The sequence below is a fragment of the Eubalaena glacialis genome, chromosome 15 (genome assembly GCF_028564815.1).
Source record: "Eubalaena glacialis isolate mEubGla1 chromosome 15, mEubGla1.1.hap2.+ XY, whole genome shotgun sequence".
Lineage (NCBI taxonomy): Eukaryota > Metazoa > Chordata > Mammalia > Artiodactyla > Balaenidae > Eubalaena > Eubalaena glacialis.
In genome coordinates, this window is record NC_083730.1 from 18,864,434 (window position 1) to 18,884,462 (window position 20,029).

The 20,029-nt window shown below is 33.7% G+C and overlaps 1 protein-coding gene across 2 annotated transcripts in view; it reads left to right on the top strand.

Annotated features, from left to right (window-relative positions):
- Window positions 1-18,884, top strand: part of TXNL1 (thioredoxin like 1) — a 34,364-nt gene extending 15,480 nt beyond the window's left edge. Inside the window, exons 4-8 of one of the 2 annotated variants that reach the window (XM_061169545.1) lie at window positions 5,737-5,859; window positions 7,544-7,613; window positions 9,538-9,710; window positions 11,802-11,906; window positions 18,035-18,884. In XM_061169545.1, the coding sequence (XP_061025528.1) occupies window positions 5,737-5,859; window positions 7,544-7,613; window positions 9,538-9,710; window positions 11,802-11,906; window positions 18,035-18,115 (552 nt within the window). In that variant the 3' untranslated portion in view covers window positions 18,116-18,884. Of the gene's footprint in view, window positions 1-5,736; window positions 5,860-7,543; window positions 7,614-9,537; window positions 9,711-11,801; window positions 11,907-18,030 lie in introns of both variants that reach the window. The other variant, XM_061169546.1, reaches the window with a different exon arrangement.
- Window positions 18,885-20,029: the final 1,145 nt, after the last annotated feature.

Sequence of the window (20,029 nt, forward strand, 5' to 3'; positions counted from 1 at the left end):
ACAGTGTTTTTGTAAACATCATGACTTTGAGTTTTTAATATGTTTATTGAAGTTTGGAAAAAAATTTTTTTTCCAATCCTGATGTCTTTTATATATTTCTCTTATCTTACTATAGTGACTTATTCCACAGTAGTATTGAAAGCAGACATCCTTGACTCGTTCCTCATCTTAGGGGGAAAGCATTCAGTCTTTCACTATTACGTATGATGTTAGCTGGAAGTTTTTCATAAATGCCTTTTATCAGGTTGAAGAAATTCTCTTCTATTCCTAATTTGTTGAGAATTTTTTAAAATCAGAAATGGATATTAGATTCTTGCAAATATTTTTTTCTGTGTCCATTGAGATGATCATGTTTCAACATTTTGTTTCTTAACATGGTGAATTACATTGAGTGACTTCTGCATGTTAAACCAACCTACCATAACCTAGCATACTCTAGCCACTCTTGACTATGATGCATTATCCTTTTAATATATTGTTGAATTAGGTTTGCTAAAATTTTGTTTAAAATATTTGCCTCTATATATATGAGGAACATTGGTCTGTAGTTTCCTTTCTTGTATGTTTTGGTATCAGGGTAATGCTGGTGTCGTTAAATTAGTAAATATTCTCTCCTCTTCAATTTTCTGAAAGAGTTTGTGTAGAATGGGTACTATTTCTTCCATAATATTTTTTAGAATTTAATAGTAAAGCCAGCTGTACCTGGAGTTTTCTTTGTGGGAAGATTTTTAACTACAAATATAATTTTTAAAAATAGGTAAACAATCCAGTTATCTATTTCTTCTTGAGTGAGCTTTGGTGGTTTGTGTCTTTCAAGGGATTTGTCCATTTCATTTGTGTTGTTGAACTTATGTGCATAAAATTGTTCATAATATTCTCTCATTTTTTTAATATCTAAAGAAACTGTAGTACTGTCACCTCTCCTAATATTGTTAATTGAGATTTTTTTGTCTTGACCACTCTGGCTAGATGTTTCTTAACTCACTGATCTTGTCAGAGAACCAGCTTTTGATTCATTGAGTTTCTCTATCGTTTTTCTGTTTTTCATTTCATTGCTTTGATGTTTATTATTTTCTTTTCTCTGTTTACTTTGGGTTTAATTTGCTCTTCTCTTTCTAGTTTCTTAAGGTTGAATTTGAGACCTTTCTTCTTGCCTAATATAGGCATTTAGTGCTATAAATTCCCTGCCCTGGGACTTCCCTGGTGGTCCAGTGGTAAAGAATCCACCTTCCAATGCAGGGGACGCGGGCTCGGTATCTGGTTGGGAACTGAGACCCCACATGCTGCGGGGCAGCTAAGCCCGAGTGCCACAACTACTGAGCCCGTGTGCCTCAACCAGAGAACCTGCGTGCTCTGGAGCCCGAGCACCACAACTAGAGAGAGAAAACCCTCACACCACAACTAGGGAGAAGCCCACGCGCCACAACAAAAAAAAAGATCCCACATGCCACAACAAAGACCCAACGCAGCCAGAAAGAAAAAAAAATTCCCTGCCCCAAGTATCTCTTTAGAAGTTGGGAAAGTTTTAAACATTCTATTTTTTCTCTCCCCTATTTTCTTTTTTTTTTTTTAATTTATTATTTTTAAAATTTGATTTATTTTATTTTATTTTTTTAACACCTTTACTAGAGTATAATTGCTTTACAATGGTATGTTAGCTTCTGCTTTATAACAAAGTGAATCAGCTATACATATACATATATCCCCATGTCTCCTCCCTCTTGCGTCTCCCTCCCACCCCTCCTATCCCATAATTTATTTTTTAAAAAATATCTTTATTGGGGTATAATTGCTTTACAATCCCATATTTTGTAAGAGTACCTAGTATGGCTTCAAATCGCATGAGGGGGCTATCAATATCAAGTCTTCCTCTCTAGAAGTTTGCACGCTAGGCACTCTGGAATGGAACTTGTATTTGCATGTGTTCTAAATCTTGAGGCTTATTGGTGTATTTCAGTGTTCCAACCTCTGAACTGTAGGTTTTGGTCTACAAATATGTCACATTCATCAAAATAAACATTAAATGTCCCTAATTTATGTAGTAGGTAGGACAGATCTTTCTTGAAGCATGGAAAGTTTTTTTCTAACTTCCTGTGTGTCTCATGTTGGATTCCACTCACCTCCTCCCCCCAAAGGTGAAATCTATTCAAGCAAACAAACAAAAAATCTAGTTGACAAAGTAGTGTTATAAACATGCATGTCATTCACCTGTGTTCATCAGTTGTGAATATTTCCCTGTTTTTGTTCTATCTTGATATGTATTTATCTACTTTTATATTTTGCAACGTCATTTACAGAGTAAGTTATAGACATCAAGATGGTTCATCTGTAAATATTTCAGCATGGAGCTCCTAAGAACAAGGACATTCTCTTATATAGCCATGATACCATTATCACTTCTAAGAAATTTAACATTGATAGGATATCTATCCCTAATGTACAGCCTATATTCAAATTTCCTTAATATATCTCCAAAATATACTTTATAGCTGTTTTTCCCCAATCTTGGATCAAATCAAGGGTCATGCATTGCATTTAAGTTGTCAATCTCTTTAGTGTTCTTTAGTCTAGAAACTTCTCTCTGCCTTTTTTCTTTCATGACTGCCTTTTAATTTGGCTGTGCCACGCGGCATGTGGGATCCTAGTTCCCTGACCAGGGATCGAACCTGAGTCCCCTGTATTGGAAGCTCAGAGTCCCAACCACTGGACCGCCAGGGAAGTCCCATGACTGCCTTTTTTGAAAGTTTAAAGCAACACCAGTCTACTGTAGTAGCCACTAGGCACATGTGGCATTTTTTATGTGACTAGGGCAACTGAGGAACTGAATTTTTAGTTTTATCTATTTTTAATTGATTTAGTTTTAAATTTACACATGTGGCTAATGGCTATCTCATTGTACAGTGCAGGTCTGGACCATTTGTCTTACACAGTGTCCCACAGTCTGGATTTGTCTGATTGTTTTCTCATGATTCTTTCCTCATTATTGGCAAGTTGATTGCTTAAGTAGTGATACTTATTTCCAATTACATATTTTCCAAATATGTCAATTTGCAATTATGTCAAGTATACAATATTATGCCAGTTTGTCCCAGACAGTGTTGTATAACAGAGCACTTTAATGCGACTGTTCGAATATGATACTTGTTTTGTGTGCCCCATGATAAATTAAAAAGCAATTTTAAATTATTTACCTATTTAGTTTATTTTCATCATTAAGGTATTGGAAGTATGACTGCAATGTTGTCTTCAAGCCTGGGGTCTTGATCCTACATATAGTACGGAAGAGGCATCTCGGTAGGATGGTAGACAAATGTTTGAAAGATTTTGTCACATTTTCAAGGCAGATGTTCAGGAAGTTCAGAATAATTCTGTAGTAGTAGAACTTAGCTATGTAGTGCTCCTTTTCTTCCTGCCTCCCTTTTTTTATTTTTTATTTGAAAATTTTTTTTATTTTTGGCTGCATTGGGCCTTCGTTGCTGCACGCGGGCTTTCTCTAGTTGCGGTGCGCAGGCTTCTCATTGTGGTGGCTTCTCGTGTTGCAGAGCACGGGCTCTAGGTGCATGGACTTCAGTAGTTGTGGCATCGGGCTTAGTTTCTCTCTGGCATGTGGGATCTTCCTGGACCAGGGCTCGAACCCGTGTCCCCTGCATTGGCAGGCGTATTCTTAACCACTGCGCCACCAGGGAAGTCCCTGCCTCCCTTTTTGAATTGGCTACATTATGTTACCGTGAGTAATACATTTAACATCTAATGCAATGTAACATTTGATATAATAGAAAAGAATATTTTGGCTTTGGAAGCATTTAAGCTAGTCTATGAATAATTAAGGGTCTATTCTAATGGATTATTACCATATTGATAATTATTTGAAATGTAAAGTTTTCTTTAGTCTTTCAGAACTATATACACATGTATTAGTATGTGTATTAGTATTCGTAATAAAGACTGATAGAATGGTGAACATGTAACTGATAATTCAGAATACTTGGTAATCTTTATTTTTTTATTTTTTATTTTTTTAAAATTACTTGGTAAACTTTAAAAACAGTTTTTGTTTAGTAGATGAAATGGATACTTTTCTAGAAAAATGGTTTCAAAATCAACTCCACTAGAAGCAGAACTCCTAAATAGACCAATCACCATTGAGGAAGTAGAGAAAATAGTAAAAGAGCTCTTCCATAAATACCAAGATGATTTCACAGGGAAATTCTATCAAATCTCTAAAGATCAGGTAGTCTGGTGTTAACTGCAACTACTCAAGACCGTATAAAAAGAGAGAAAACTTAAAAATTTCCTTTTGAAGTAAGTTATGACATTGATACCAGAATCTGACAAAGTTTGCAGCAAAAAAGAAAGCTACCAACCAGTTCCAGTTAGGAATATTGGTGTACAAATCTTAAATAAAATATTAGTAAACAAAATTCAGCAATCTAGAGGAGAAAAATCATGATTTCCTAATATGGGGAAAAAGCATTTGACAGAATGCAATATCTATTTATTCCTAAAGTGTTCAATAAAATTTTAATGGGGAAGTACTGGAGGCATTCCCACTGAAGTCAGAAACAAGACAGGGATGATCACTGTCACTGCAACTCCATGGCGTTGTGTTGAAAGTATTAGCCAAAACACATACAGGAAAATGTTAAATGACACCACAGGGAAGCACTCAGCAAAATCCAGAATATAAGAAATCTATAGGCTAAATGACTATAGATTAAAAGAGATTTAAGAGACATTAACCAAATATGGTATTTGTACTTTTTTTGGATTCTTATTCTGAGACTAAGTAATTTCAATTGTAAAACATTTATGAGATAGTTGAAGAAATTTGAACATTGATATTGATGATATTAAAATATTATTCATTGTTTTAGTTGTGATAATGATATTGAGGATTTTTTTTGAGTACTTATCTCTTGTGAACACACTGAAATGTTCATGAATGAAACGAAAAAAAGGTCTAAAATTTACTTGAAAATAATTGGGAGAAAGGTTGGGGAATGATTACAGGGTAAAGGTGAGATAAGAGTGGGCATGAGTTGATGATGATTGTAGCTGGGAGGTGGATACCTGAGGTTCACTGTATTAGTCTATTTGTGTATGTTTGGAATTTTCCATGATAAAAATTTTTTAAATAGTTATTTGCTATTCATCTTTAAACTCATCACAGATATAGGTTTAAAGAGTGCATGATTACTAGAAGAGGGAGGTAGGCTTTCTTTGGATATTTTGTAGATATTTTAATTTGCATATTTTCCACTGCAAAACGCTGTTATTAAAAAATGTATAAGTCAACATTTAATAATCTTTGTGTTAAAGACTTGGTTTTGGATTCTTATTAAGTGGGCTAAGCCTAAATTTGGCTTTAATTATTAGTGGTAGATGTCAGTTAGAAGTTCAAATGAAAGGGTTATTATAAAAATTTTAGTAACTGTTTTAAATGAGATAGAAGTTTTCTTTAAAATTGCTTAATCAAGAGAGAGTCACTCCAATATAAAATAAAAAGTTTAAAAAAAAAGAATCACATACAAGGATGTATTGTACAACACAGGGAATAGTCAGTATATTATAGTAACTGTAAATGGAATATAACCTTTAAAAATTGTTAATCACTATGTTGTACCCCGGAAACATAATATTGTACAATAAAAAAAAGAATCATATTTACATTTCTTATTAAGATTTTTATACCAAATCCAAATGCTTTGCCTAAAGTCTTGGTTTATTTTTTTTCAGATGGATTTAATGCCTTTTATTAACAAAGCTGGCTGTGAATGTCTTAATGAAAGTGACGAGCATGGATTTGACAACTGTTTACGAAAAGACATGACCTTCTTGGAATCTGATTGTGATGAACAGGTAATCGAATGCTTAAGGCTTGTAGGGATTATCAGTATTTATGCCTGCTCTTGTTTCTTATTCAGGTTTCCATCTCATGATTTCATGTTTCTCTTTTCCAGATGCTCACTTCTTTCTTCCTTTTTATAATTTCACCCCTGTCCTTTGACCCTGCAGACCCCCCTCATTTCTTTGTTCTTCTATGCCAGCTGCACTACGGAGAATCACCAATCTCTTGGATTGCCCCGAAGGCTGAGTTGAGCCTTCACTCTTCTTAAGTCCTTTTGTTCATTCTTGACTTGCCTTCATACTTCCTACACGACTTGGTCCCTGAGAAATAGAGACTAATTAGATGAGCACTCCCTGTATATCTAGTCCTCACTCCCAGATGTAAACCTGTTGTATTTCCCTATACTTCCCAGCATTATTGTCCCAGAGGAAGTAGTGTAGTATAGTACTGCCTTTATTAAGCCATCTCTGTCTTCATCTTGACTGTTATTTTTCTTAATTTAATTTCTATTCCATTGCCTCTGCTTAGTCCGCATTTCCTGTTCATCTTTTACATGTTCACAAAAGTTATTTCTCTAAAATATAAATCTGATCATGCTTCTCTTTCTTAAAAGAGTTAAATGGTTCTTCAGTGACTTTAGGAAGAAGGTGTCGTATTCTTGCTGACTTTATCTGCTTCTAGCTTTCTACTCTCATAATCCTCTTCACCTGTGGTTCAAGTCTCTAAGCGTGTCATGCTTATTTTCTGACACATAATTACAGGTCAAGTATAAAAGGTACTTACATAACCAAAGGGAGTAATTTAAGTATTTTCTTAAGCAAATAGACCACAGTGATTTGAAATCATAAATCCAAATCCCATCTTTCTTTGCTCCAGCCAGAGCTACCTTACTGTATAGCTTTGAGAATATCATTCACATTGTGCTCCTTGTAAATGGTGCCCTGAAAATAGTGTGGTGATGCGTATCAGAAGGACTGGCTACAGCTTCCCTGAAATCTTCCTGCCAAGGAAATCTTCCTCCCAGGGTAGAAGCATAGGTACCTACATCAGACAGAATTTTAGCTGGAAAGAAGATTGAGTGAATGAATCAGAGATAGGCATTTCGGCATTGTTTTGTGTTCCAGTTCCCTTACCTGACTTTTCAGATTCAGTTAGTCAAATGAATTTAGGATGGAGGTTTGGAGGTTACTGTTAGAGCTGTGAGTCCTGTTCTCTTGAGTTTTGGATCAAATAGAGTCCATTTGAGGTCTAGTTTCTCCACGTAGCCTGTGTGCATTGTCTCCAAATTGTCAAGTGACGTGGGTGGATGCTTCCACAAATAAATTGTTTTGGAAAATAATAAGCTTAATATGCTAAAATACATAGTTTAAATTTTAATTTCGGGATTTTGTTTGATTTTTTTGGAAAGCAGATTGCTTATCAGTTTTAGGTCACAAGACTTTAGGTTCTTACATATAATTTTAGTTAATTCTATTAAATTTTGTTGTTATTTCTTTATATGAATAATACATTAATGTATTTCTCAAATGTCATCCTAATCAAGTTACTTTCAACTTACTGATATTCTGTATTACATTGGTTTTGTTAGATGAATTAAATTTTGTCTGCTTCTTAATTATTTAAATCTCCTTAGCTATTGTGTTATTTAAGGTGTTCAACAACCCTTTAAAAATGACACTATTATTTTCTTCACAGCTACTTATTACCGTGGCATTCAATCAGCCTGTTAAGCTTTATTCAATGAAATTTCAAGGGCCGGATAATGGTGAGTAATGGGCAGCTTTTCTCTAAACTAACTTTCTGCTCTGTAGACCTGCTAGCACATATTTAAAACCTTTCTTTTTTTTCTTTTCTTTTTTTTTTTAATTGAGGTATAGTTGATGTATACTCCTATGTAAGTTTTAAGTGTACAACATAGTGATTCAGAATTTTTAAGGGTTATTCCATTTATAGTAATTCTAAAATATTGGCTGTATTCCCTGTGTTGTACAGTATATCCTTGTAGCTTATCCATTTTATACATAGTAGTTTGTACCTCTTAATCTCCTACCCCTATCTTGCTCCTCCCCCCTCCCCTCTTCCACACTGGTAACCACTAGTTTGTTTTCTTTATCTGTGAGTCTGTTTCTTTTTTGTTATATTCCCAAGTTTGTCTTATTTTTCAGATTCCACATATAAGTGATATCATACAGCATTTGTCTTTCTCTGTCTGACCTATTTCACTTAGCATAATACCCTCCAGGTCCATCCATGTTGTTGCAAATGGCAAAATTTCATTCTTTTTTATGGTTGAGTAGGATTCCATTGTATATATATTATTACATCTTCTTTATCCATTCTGTTGATGGACACTTAGGTTAAAACTTTTTATTAAATAGAGGTAAAGATTTCTTGTTTTGGGAAGGAGTGAAATTGTTCTTAGAACAAAGCAGTGGGCAAATAATGTGAGATTATTGGACCGAAAGTAATAAAGAAACGTTTACCCTTTTCCAAAGTTTTTTATTTTAGAATTTAAGTTCCCTCTTAATCTGAAAACGAGGGAGCCCTTTCTTCCAACTAAAGATTCTAAGTTTGAGGTAGCTATTTTTCAGGATCAGAACTGGGAGAGTTATTTCACATTCCTCCTGTTATAGGTGATAAGACAGGCTCTAGATCTTCCTATTTGGGCTCTAATTATAGTTTCATCTTCTTTATACATATTATCATGCTGTAAACATGATTGTACAGACTTGGCATTTTTCTTTTCATTAAATAAAGAATTGCCCTATTCACCCTCCCACCCCCTTTTTTCTGTTTCTTACTGAAGTGTTTTTTGCTGGTTGGGGTGGACATGGGAGGGGGCAAGGGGTGGGGAGTGGGGGCTAGGATTTTGGTTTTTTTAGTTGATTGGGAGAAACAGTGCGCTTATCAGGTAGCATTCCCTTATCATTTGCTGTTCTGAATTTTCGTGTATTGATTTTTCACTAATAAAATTGTTTCTTTATTCTGAGAATACAAAGTATTTATAAAAGCAAATGCTATAGAAATGAGTATTTAAGCAGTGTGACTATCTTAAGATTCCTTAATCAGTCACAAAACACTGGTCTGAAGTTAAAAGGACTAAGACATTCTATCAATATGATTTTACCACTGAGCACATCCTAATCCCTAAGATGAATTTTGGTAGTTTGTGTAATTAATTTCCTTCTGGCTAAATGTTGTCACTGATAGTGCTTTCCTCCTAAATAACAAAATGTACCAACTGATGGCAACTGCAAGACCCAGGTCAATGTTATTTCTTTTATGGAACTTTCTGTCAGCCTGCATGTGCTGTCAGACTCCACTGCCACCTTCCCTATACCTCCTCACTGAGAGTTGTACATGTATCATAGTATGTCTTTTATAGTTGAGGGCAAGAACTCTGTGAATATGTTATGCATGTACATATATATGTATGTGTTTTCACCTAGTATTCCTAGTACTTAGTATAGTTTTAGCAGGCCAAGAATATACCAGTAAATGTCTGTTGGGGGTGGGGGGAAAGTATGGTTGTGAAAATACTCAGACTTTCTTAAAATTTCTAAAGATAGAGGTAGTTATGTGCATATGTGTTTATGTCCTTCTGTTTGTATAGTGTGAATGTAATGATAAAGGGAACAAAGTATTGTATGTTTGGTGTTAGCATTTAATTTTACTCTACCATTTTATAGGTCAGGGTCCTAAGTATGTAAAAATTTTTATCAATCTACCCCGGTCTATGGATTTTGAAGAGGCAGAAAGAAGTGAGCCAACTCAAGCTCTGGAACTAACAGAGGATGATATTAAAGAAGATGGTATTGTCCCACTTCGTTATGTAAAGTTTCAGAATGTTAACAGTGTAACTGTAAGTAGTATTTCATTCAGATATATTTAACGGGTTGTGGGTGACAGTTCATGCCATCTTTAGTATCCTAGCTGATTCCGGGTGATCCTTAAAAGTAGTAATTGTCCACTTGGTTTGAAATGCATAAACATGTCTAATGAGCTAATTAAATTTTCTTCTTTCTAATTCATCTGTGTGCCCTAAAGAGGAAAGACGGATTGATTTTTTTTAAATTTGTGGATTTGTCAGTTTACATATATATATATTATGTCTATATCTTTGGCAACTTTTGTTAAAAGTTTACTCTAGAACATTTATACTTAAATAGAAGATATTTGTGCTTCCTTCATACCTGGTGATGAGTGATGATACGTCTGTAAAGTCCAATTTCCTTTTCTAGAATATAGAGTTTTTAATAGTGTAGTGGCCGTGATCTCAGTAAAAATGACTTGTAAAAGGTAGTTCTATATTATCTTAATTTACATTAAGAAAGCAGCAGCTTTTTAGCAGTTATTAGTTGCTTTTGTGAATTTTAGTGTTAAAACCCAGCACATGCTTCTAAACCACCCGTCCAGCCTAGCCCGTTCCTTCAGAGGCGGGGGCAGGAGGATTATAAAAGAGTAGTAGGATACCTAGAAAACGGAGTGGGAACCAGCACAGAGTCACTTGAGAACAAGGCGTGCCAAGCTTATGGGATTTCTTTGTGTTAGTGGATTCTGGTTTTTGTAAATTAGAAGAATGCCATAGCATGTGTTCATTTTAGGAGGTTTTCAATGGAATTTCACAGAATATACTTCGTGGTAAGATGAAGGATTATATAAAGCTGAGTTTTCAGTAGTTGAAATATTTTATCCAGATGAAATTAAAGAAAATGGTTATATCATACTGGAACACTGGTTATGAAATATTGTTTTGACTTTACTCATATTTGTAACATTCAATTAATAACATCTGTTGCTTTATTTAGTGATGGGAGGAAGGCATTTGTTTATTGGAAAAGCCCTTTAAACCCAGAGATCCTAATATAATCTCCTCTATCTTTGAGAATCATTGAACATAGTTATCTCATGATAGGTTCACAGTCTTCACTGTGTCCTATCAAAATCAAAATTTTAGTCAGCGACTTAAATCCCGACACAGAAAGCATGCCTGTCACTTTTTTTGGTGATAAAATTGAAATTGAAATGACAGTTTTGATCAGGAAGTCTATCAGAATAAGTAGGTGGATTTTCAAAGCAGTAAATATAAACTGTTGTACTTAGATTAAAAAAGCATTGCAAATAAATAGAGAGCTAGTTTAATAGTCTACTTATTATAGACTTAGAGTTTTTAATTGAATAGCTCAGTTTGAGATGAATCTGTGGTTTCCTGTAAAAACAACAAAAACTGATTGCTTAGTGCCATCTGAGAATGAAAAAAGTATGTTGCTGAATTCAAGAGAGGCAATAATCTTAAGTAGACAGCATTTAGAGTATTATTTTTTTTAATAGAGCAAATTTTAAAAATCCAGTATATTGAAAAAGGATCTATGAGTAAAGTGTCTGTCTCCTAACATGCTGAGGGGAGTTTTTAAACAGACAGTGTAAAGAGCCAAGCTTAAAAAAACATGTAAGCCACAGTATAGTTTTAGGACCCTATTTCCAGTACTATTTTTTTCTTTTAAAATTGTAGGAAATAGAATGAATGAAGGATTATCAGAAAGAATATAATTGCAGAGGTTCCTCAGTGAAAAATTATAATTTTAGTAAAGTTTCAGTAGCACTGTGACCATTGTAATTATGAATTTCATACTCTTTCAACATTCTCTGTAAATAATTTAACTATGACCCTTCCACACCATCACACTAAATCATCAAGAACTTGTGTATGTGAGTGTCTTGCCATGACATCCCTGGAGAAGGTAAGAATAGCTGGGCAAACAATAGAATTAATAATGCTATAGGAGTACTGGTCTAAATGTAATTTGGATTAATCCTTACAAAGAATGGAAGGTATTTTTATTAATAACCTAAGGAAATTGATTAAATTTAAAGCATGTTTATAAAAGAAGGAGTGTAATCATTAATGTAAAAATTCTTTCCTTTTTCGGTGTGTGTGTGTGTGTGTGTGTAGATATTTGTTCAGTCCAATCAAGGTGAAGAAGAAACAACAAGAATTTCATATTTTACTTTTATTGGGACTCCAGTCCAGGCAACAAATATGAATGACTTCAAACGAGTAAGTTTGTTTAAATGATAGCTAGGAGAAATAAAAATAACAATTTTAAAGAAATAAGTTTAAAGCTATCAAAATCATATCATGTCATGAAATTTTATAAGGTAAAACAGAACAGTAGGTTCTTCTAATCACATTTTTAGATTTCTTACTAAACGAAATCTCTAATAAAAATAAGTCCTACTGATATAGTGTCTGTTATGAATGGCATCCAAATAAGAGGGGCAAAAATTATTGTTTGGTTATAGAAAGTAGTTAGGAATAATGAAAAATAGTAGTAGTAAGTTAAATCATTATTAATGAATTTTTAAGAACTTTGCTTATATTAAGCTTTTGATTATCATTGTTTCTGATGAAAACATATTTAAAATGACAATTTTAATCAAAAAGAATGGACTCAGTTTTACTACACTGAGATGCTTTCAAACCATGTCTTCGTGCTGAAAGAACACATTTCAGCAAATAACTATTCAGTGAACAGGCATATATGTATGTATTCAGTGAATTTTTTTGTTTTTTTGTTTTTGAGGACATAGTCCTAAAGTTTGTGAAAAAATTTATAAGTTACATGGGACCTTTAGGAAAGAACATTTTTTCATTCTTGGAACTACTTCTAATTGGTAACAGTTCATTTAGGATGACTTATAATATACAACCACAGATCATAGATGTACTACCAAGAACTTTATCAGTACAGAACCCAGTTGCTGTACACAGACTAAATGTGCAGCAGCACCGGAGATGTAGGTTTTACTGTGTTTCAGATGGCTGCATTTGGCGGGCAGTCTAGAACTTGCGGTGATTATAAGAGAGGAAGAGTTTCCCAAGCACTGCCAATGCCTGGAGGAAGAGGCACCTGGCTTAAAACTTAGAGCCCTGTTTGGGGAATTGGAGTCGTGGAACACCCTGAAAACTTATTCTTTTTGATGGCACTGCAGATCTAATTTTAATCCAATAACAGAAAAATTCATAAAATTTCATAACGGTGGATGAGCTTATAAAATTGTACGCTGTTTTTGCAAAATTGATAACCTTGACAATAGATCTTTTAATGTCATTTTCCAACTGCTATCTTTCTGTCTCACAGCATAGTTAACTTTTGGGAGGTTTAGGAACAGTTATTTACTTAGATCTGTCATGTCAAATATTTGACATGCACATAATGACAGGTCAGAAGAAGCAGAGATTAAACATCTACGTTTTTATGATATGAAATATGCTGCACTGGGAAACTGTGAGCAACAGAGTCGTTTTGGCCGCCTGCTTTGCTACTTTGCTTGTTTGAATTAAATGCCATTGGATTTGGCTTTAACCGTGCCTTGCATAGTTTCTTTTTAGCTCAGTTCTTTCCTAAGATCTATTATTCTAAATCCTGTTATTTCCTCATATCATTAATTCGGCTCTGGTTTCCTGCTTCTCACCTCAGCTTATGCTACTTGATTTCCATTTTTCCTTTAGGTAACCCCTACTCTATCTTGTCCATCTTCTTACCAGCCTGCTATTCAGTTATAGTTTTTCTAATGTGCATTAATAATTGTCTATCTAAGGATGTCTCCACCTCTTTGTTTTTAACATCCCCCCTCACATCCCTTCTAGCCTATTTTCTCTCTTTTTTGACTATCAAACTACCTTTTTTGGACTGTCTTCAGGATAGCAAAGGTATTTTTCTTTTCTTGATTGAGAGTATTTGTGTTTGTTTTAAAATGCTATATGTTTAGGTCCTTTTTTACCTTATTGAAAATTACTGCAGAACAGTAGTTCTCAAAACTTTTTGGTCCCAGGACCCCTTCACAGTATTAAAGATTATTGAGGACCAATATTTATCTAATATTTACCATTTTAGAAGTTAAAATTGAGAAATTTAAAAAATATTTATTTACAAATAAAATCATTGTTAACACAAGTAATATTTTAAAATATATATATTTCAAAACAAAAACTAATTTTGTGAGAAGAAGAGCATTGTTTTTACACTTCGACAAATTTGTTTGTAGTCTAGCTTAATAGAATCCTCATTCTCATATCTGCTTCTGCATTCAGTCAGTTCTGCTATCGTAAGTCATGTAGCCTCTGGAAAACTTCATTGTACATTTGTGAGACAATGAGAGTTAGTTAAAGAGGGAAATAACAATTTAGCATTATTATGAAAATAGTTTTGACCTTGAAGACTCCCTGAAAGGGTCTCAGGGATGCCCAGCCTGGACCACACTGAGAACTGCTGTGAAAATAGTGTAATGCTATAATGGACGCCCTTCTTGGTGTTCTGGACTTCTTAATCCATTGCTTTTAATGTTTGATAAATTTTAATTGGTTTAATGATTTTCTTATATATATTAATATTACATTTTCTTTCAGTAGTTTCCGAATGAGTTTTGTTCTTGTGTCATTCATTGAACCCTAGGGTTATTCCTCAAGAGTAAGCTAATATTTCAGTTTTCTTTATGTTGTGCTAAGTCAACAACTTCAGTGTAGGAAAACTGCAATTAAAAAGCTAGCTTATGTTTAACTGAAATTGGCCTTGTGTAGAGTTTTATTAGAAACTATCAGTGAGCTTGGCCTTGTGTAGAGTTTTATTAGAAACTATCAGTGAGCTTGGTGTTTCTAGTAAAGGAAATAAACACTACATGGTATGGTACTTGTTGTCCCTGTGGTACTATGCTAGGTATAGTCATAACCTCTGCCAGTAACGAGTTTATATTGTTAAAGGGTAATGCACAAACATTTGGAGTGCTAATCAAAATTAATCAAAGCTTAGTTCAAGGCTCTCTTCCTCTACAGAGTATTCTCATCCTTTCCCAGCCTGGTGATATTTCCTTCTTCCCAAGAATGGCTGGGAAAATATCAGAATGTTTTGTGAAGGAAAAGGGCCTAGAACTAAACTGTGGGAGTAGAAATGGATAGAGGAAAAGATAGCAGTGGGCACTACTCTAGGTAGAACGGAAAACAGGAACCTTGGGCATGGAAGTGGGAAGGTGCACGTCCTTCATTCGAGGATAGGTCAAGTATGGCACTTCTTTCCTTTATTTAGTCAGTCTGAATTTTAAAGGAATTGCACATAGTAATTGGAATTTAAAATTTCAATATAGATTGGGCATGTATTTTATCAGCACAGAGAGGAAAGTTTTGATACCTCTGTGTAGTGAAGAGAACTGTGTAAAATGATTTTAATGAATGATAAAATAGAATTATGTAGCGTTTTCAGTTTACATTTTTATGTTGTATGAGTTGTTTCTGGATAATTTTAGTTTTCAGAATGTCATTGATCTTCTCCTTATGTCACTAAGATGATAGAAGCTAAGGTAATGCTGGTGAATCTTGGATGTGGCTAGAAATCTTAGACCACCTTGCATGCTGTTACAGCTTTAGAAGGTTATACTTTTCAGATCTTGGAGACTAGAATATACCTTCCACTGGTCTGTTTTTGGCTCATAAGAAGCATTATGCCCAGATTATAATATATACTTAGGCTTTCTGTTGTAAATGGATTCTTTGTGTTGCAGCATGAAAAAAGCTTGCCATTTTAATTGGAAGTAGATGTTTTCTTTGCTAAAATATGCTCTTTACATGGATTGCTTTATTTGAATACAAAAGTAATATAAGTATACAAAACTGAGCAAAAATGAAGGGGCTTCTGCTTCTTAGGGAATGAGGTGCATTTGAAAGGCAGAGCAGATTTTCTATGACTAATAAAAATAGACTTTTCTTAACTGGCCATTCACCGTATCAGCTATTTTTGTAACATTTTTGTCTGTTTATTTTTCAGCTTTTTTAATCCAACTCAAATGAACTAAAACCAGAAGATTTTTAACAATGAAGTAATATAAAGATTGACCATATCTCACTCTACTCCCCTCCTTGCTTCTCTGCTCATCTAGCACCTGTCTGCTCTCACCCTTCTCATGTTCTCACCATTGCTGGGGCAAGATTTCTACAGCTTCTATCATCTGGATCAGCCTTCTTGTTACCTAAATTTCCTCAACCGTCTCTTCTTCAGATCTCATTCTAGTCATGTTTCTCAGTTGGCCTTTTATTTGTTTTGGTTTTTGTTCTGGGCTTGCAACTAGGTGCTTTAATTTCATTACCATACCAGGTTGCTCACCCAACTTCTTGTTACTTTTTTTAATTTACTTTCTCCTGTCTCATATTTAATTTTGTACTACATTTTGAGAAATAATTTTGCAATAAAACTTACATTGTTGTAAATGTTTTTAGATTTAACTAGTTGGATAATGTTTTAATCTGATCTAAAGTTTAAATTTTATTTTTTAGAAACTATAGAATCATTTTGGAAATCAAATATGAGCAGTTTCATCAAGTTCTTTTATATCAGTACGAGTGTAATATATTGATTAGGCTGAATTTGAGAGACGTGGGTTTTCTTTTCTCATTGGAACTGTAGCCCCAAAATCTTTTTGCTGATTAATTGTGGGCGTGTCCTGTGCTTTGCCAACGCAAGTGAGTTCAAGGCCAGTTGAAAGACTTATGGACTGAATGTTAGGCTGGGTTAAAATATTAACATAGAATATCAATGGACTCTTCACTGAATAAATATTTTTGACATCTAATTTTGATGTACCAAAATTTTTGTTTGTCTGAGGTGTAATATAAAGACTTAAAAATGAATAAAAGAGCTTTACTTTTGGGGTGAGAAACTCCATATTGGAATGCTGAATTTCTTCTTTTTTACAGAGAATACACATTGGCAAGTTGAGAGTTATCAACCTGTGAAACAGTATGCAGATTCATGTTTTCTGCTGTATCACATCTGCTAAAATTTAAATTTTTAATATCAGTTGTTTTAGTTTTCTTTTGCTTAATCTAATAGCTCTGTGTTTTGTGTGTTCCCCAGGGATATAATGATAAATAATGCTTTCAGTGTTTATCTGCTTAAATTCATTTGCGGTACAGATAGTGCCACCTCCCCATCTTTCTTAGGAAAGCTCCCCCCAGCTCTTAAAATCTAAATTTCTTAACTCTCATCCACGTACTCTTTCATGAGACTATCTTTTGTATCTTTTTGGCTTCTTGGGCTTTTTAACACATGGTTTCCTTGGATTAGAGAGGAGTTATTTTAAAGTAATAAAAGTGATTTTCCTCAAGATGGGGAAAACAGCATTTCTAGCATCACGTGATTAGGAATTCAGTGGAAAGGGTTTTTATAATCTTTTCCCATGAATGACATTGACCCAGCCATGTTCTATTTTAGACCAGACTTGTACTGAAGACCTTTGTGAGTTTTGCTTGATTCAGATACTACCGTTGGGACCAGAATCAATTTAAAATATGAAAATTATATTTACAGACATACATAGAAATTTTTTTATATACAAATATATGTTCAATAGCTTGCAAGTAGATTTCCTTAGAGGTATTTCTGCCATGAGAATACATTATTATAAACTTTAGGTTTAAAGTAAATTGTTTGATTAGAACGTAGTTTTAGAGCCTTCCCACAGAGGATTTGTTTTCTAGAACTATTGGTAGAAACCAAATTTATTCTTTACATTTTTATTCTGCCACATTTATAGCAACTAGAATATTTTTTAAACCCTTCAGTAGAGAATTTTTCTAATCATTGCCTGAAACAAGATTTATTCTTTATCATTTCAGTAGTACATTGTAGCAATCAGGGTTTTTTAAAAATAGAAACTAGGCCAAATTAGTCATGTTTAATCTGTTTTCATTGCATGTCTACATATTGATAGAAAAGTCTAGAAACCTGTCATCTTGGGCGTGAAGACATAAGTTTAGCATACTCTTTTAATTGTACATTATTTTGTGATTGGCATTTGATATCAAATATGTTTCACTCAAGTAGCATCATCTTTTTATTAACTTCTCTAAACTGTCAACCTTGTTTTGAAAAATTGCATTACTTTTTCTTAAAACAGTGTGGGAAACCAAAAATAGCCTGCATGTGTTTTATTTTTAATTTCTAGAGGCTGGGAAGGGAGGGAGGGTCACAGTGTGCTTCAACAATGAAGATATACTGCATGCCAAAAAATTGCAAAGATAAAAATTAATACCAGCTTTTAAAAATGATTACAATTTGTAATATTATTTTTAAAATAACTCGTATTTCTAAATCAATAAGAAGTACACATAAAGTTATTTTTGTTCTTCCTAGGTAGTTGGCAAAAAAGGAGAAAGCCACTAAGGTACAAAAGACACTGGAAGACCATATTGCAATCAGATCTACAGCTCCTGGATAATTGCTTGATTCTCACCAGAGACTTTCAATATTTCATTCATTGCCATTACCAATAAATCATTGCTTTTGTTCAGATGGTATCACTAGTGTTTCTCTTGTAATCTTAATACATGCAGTTGTAAATAAAAGTAACTACTTTTGCCAAGCTTAATTTTTGTTGTTCTAAGTATTTTCCCTTTCCATTTGTTTGAAAATTGACCATCTTCTGATTTTAGCAGAGACATAAGTGTCTGGTAGGTAGCATGCTGATCAAAAGCCAGTTTCTCTCTCAGAGGAGCGGAACTGTTGTAGGGAATTAAGGAGTGCGTGTGCGTGCGCTCACGTGCACACACACAGCAAGTGATTCTCATAAGTGGACTTGGAACAGCTAACCATGTTCCAGTGAGTGAGTAACTCACATGTTTGTTAAACAGCATTTGGGTATCTGGGCTATAGAAATTACTCAAATTATAAACTACCAGAATTAAATAAGTTTAATGAGATTTAACTGTTCTTACCTAAAACTATTAGTTAATGGGACCACAGATTTTAAACCCTATTGGATAAACTTCTAAAATTTGAGTTATTTTCTTTACTAGTAGAGGTATGTTGAAATCTGACAGTAGGGAATAATACAGTACTATGAATTCATGAAGCAACAGGAATTGATCTCTTTTAATCAAGTATTTAATATTTTAACTACCAAAAGATACAGTGTAAATATACAGAGAACATGGGTTAAGGTTGAAAATGAATTAGCCACATATATATGTTTAAAAGGTCTTTCACAAAAGGCTGGCAAGACAAAGCATCTGTTCCTTATTTTTTAAATCTTAAACTGTAATCTAGAACGTATTAATAAATTTAATTTTTAAATTTTTCTATTTTTAAAATTAAAATTTAATTTTTAAATTTCTCAGTATTTTCAAAATTCAGTGTTTAAAAGGGTACATAAGACTTAAAATTTTGATTCAGTTGATAATAAATTTGAGGACCTATTTGTCTAGGACTTTGGTCAAGATACTGATTTGCCTTTGAGTCACCAGTGTATTTATCCATGTTTCTGAAAAAAATTATGCACAAGTTTTTGTGGTAAAATAGTCACTTTCTGAAACCCCAATGTCATTAAATAATGTTTAGTTTCTTTGTATGGAAGCACAATTAGCTGGTCTGTGGTGATGTCTATTTCATGGTTATGTTGCCTTGGGTCAAGGGGAAGCAGAAGGGCAAGAAATAAAATAAAAGTTTATAACACTCCTTAATATAGACCATCTCAGATTAATCACGTCTGAAATTAGGAGTAAGATTAATATCAAAAGTTTTGTTTTACACTTTCGTACACTTAACAACCTTTTTGGGTAATTGTTGAAGTGCCTCATCTTAAGTATTGATGACCTCATCCTATTTATACTTGACAATTTGAAAACCCAGTAAAAATAACTTCATATCTGTAAAGGACTGGGCATCAGATTTATATTGTTTATGTGACTTTCTATAACTTGGTTGCATTATACAAACATTTCATAATTATTCAAATTGTAAATAGTGAGAAATGAATGTTTATAGGTAACTGTAACATGTTTCACTATGGGAAATTTTACCAATAAACATGCATAGTTGACATTATTTAAGTTACCAAGCTGAAATGCTGATGTTTTCTCCTAAAACTGTGTGTGTGTGTATACACACACACACATATATACATATTTATATGTAACACTGAATTTTCTAGATGAATAGGAAGAGCATTTAAAAAATATAACTTTAGTTACTGTAATGGTAGCCATCCATTATATAGTGTTTTCTAGAAAACAGATATTAGGTTTATTGTTTGTTTTGTCAGCAAAAAACAGAACAAAACCACAAATACCCCACAAAACTTTTCTCTTGATTTTACTTATATTTTACATCAGGATGCATTATCTGGTGTGAAACA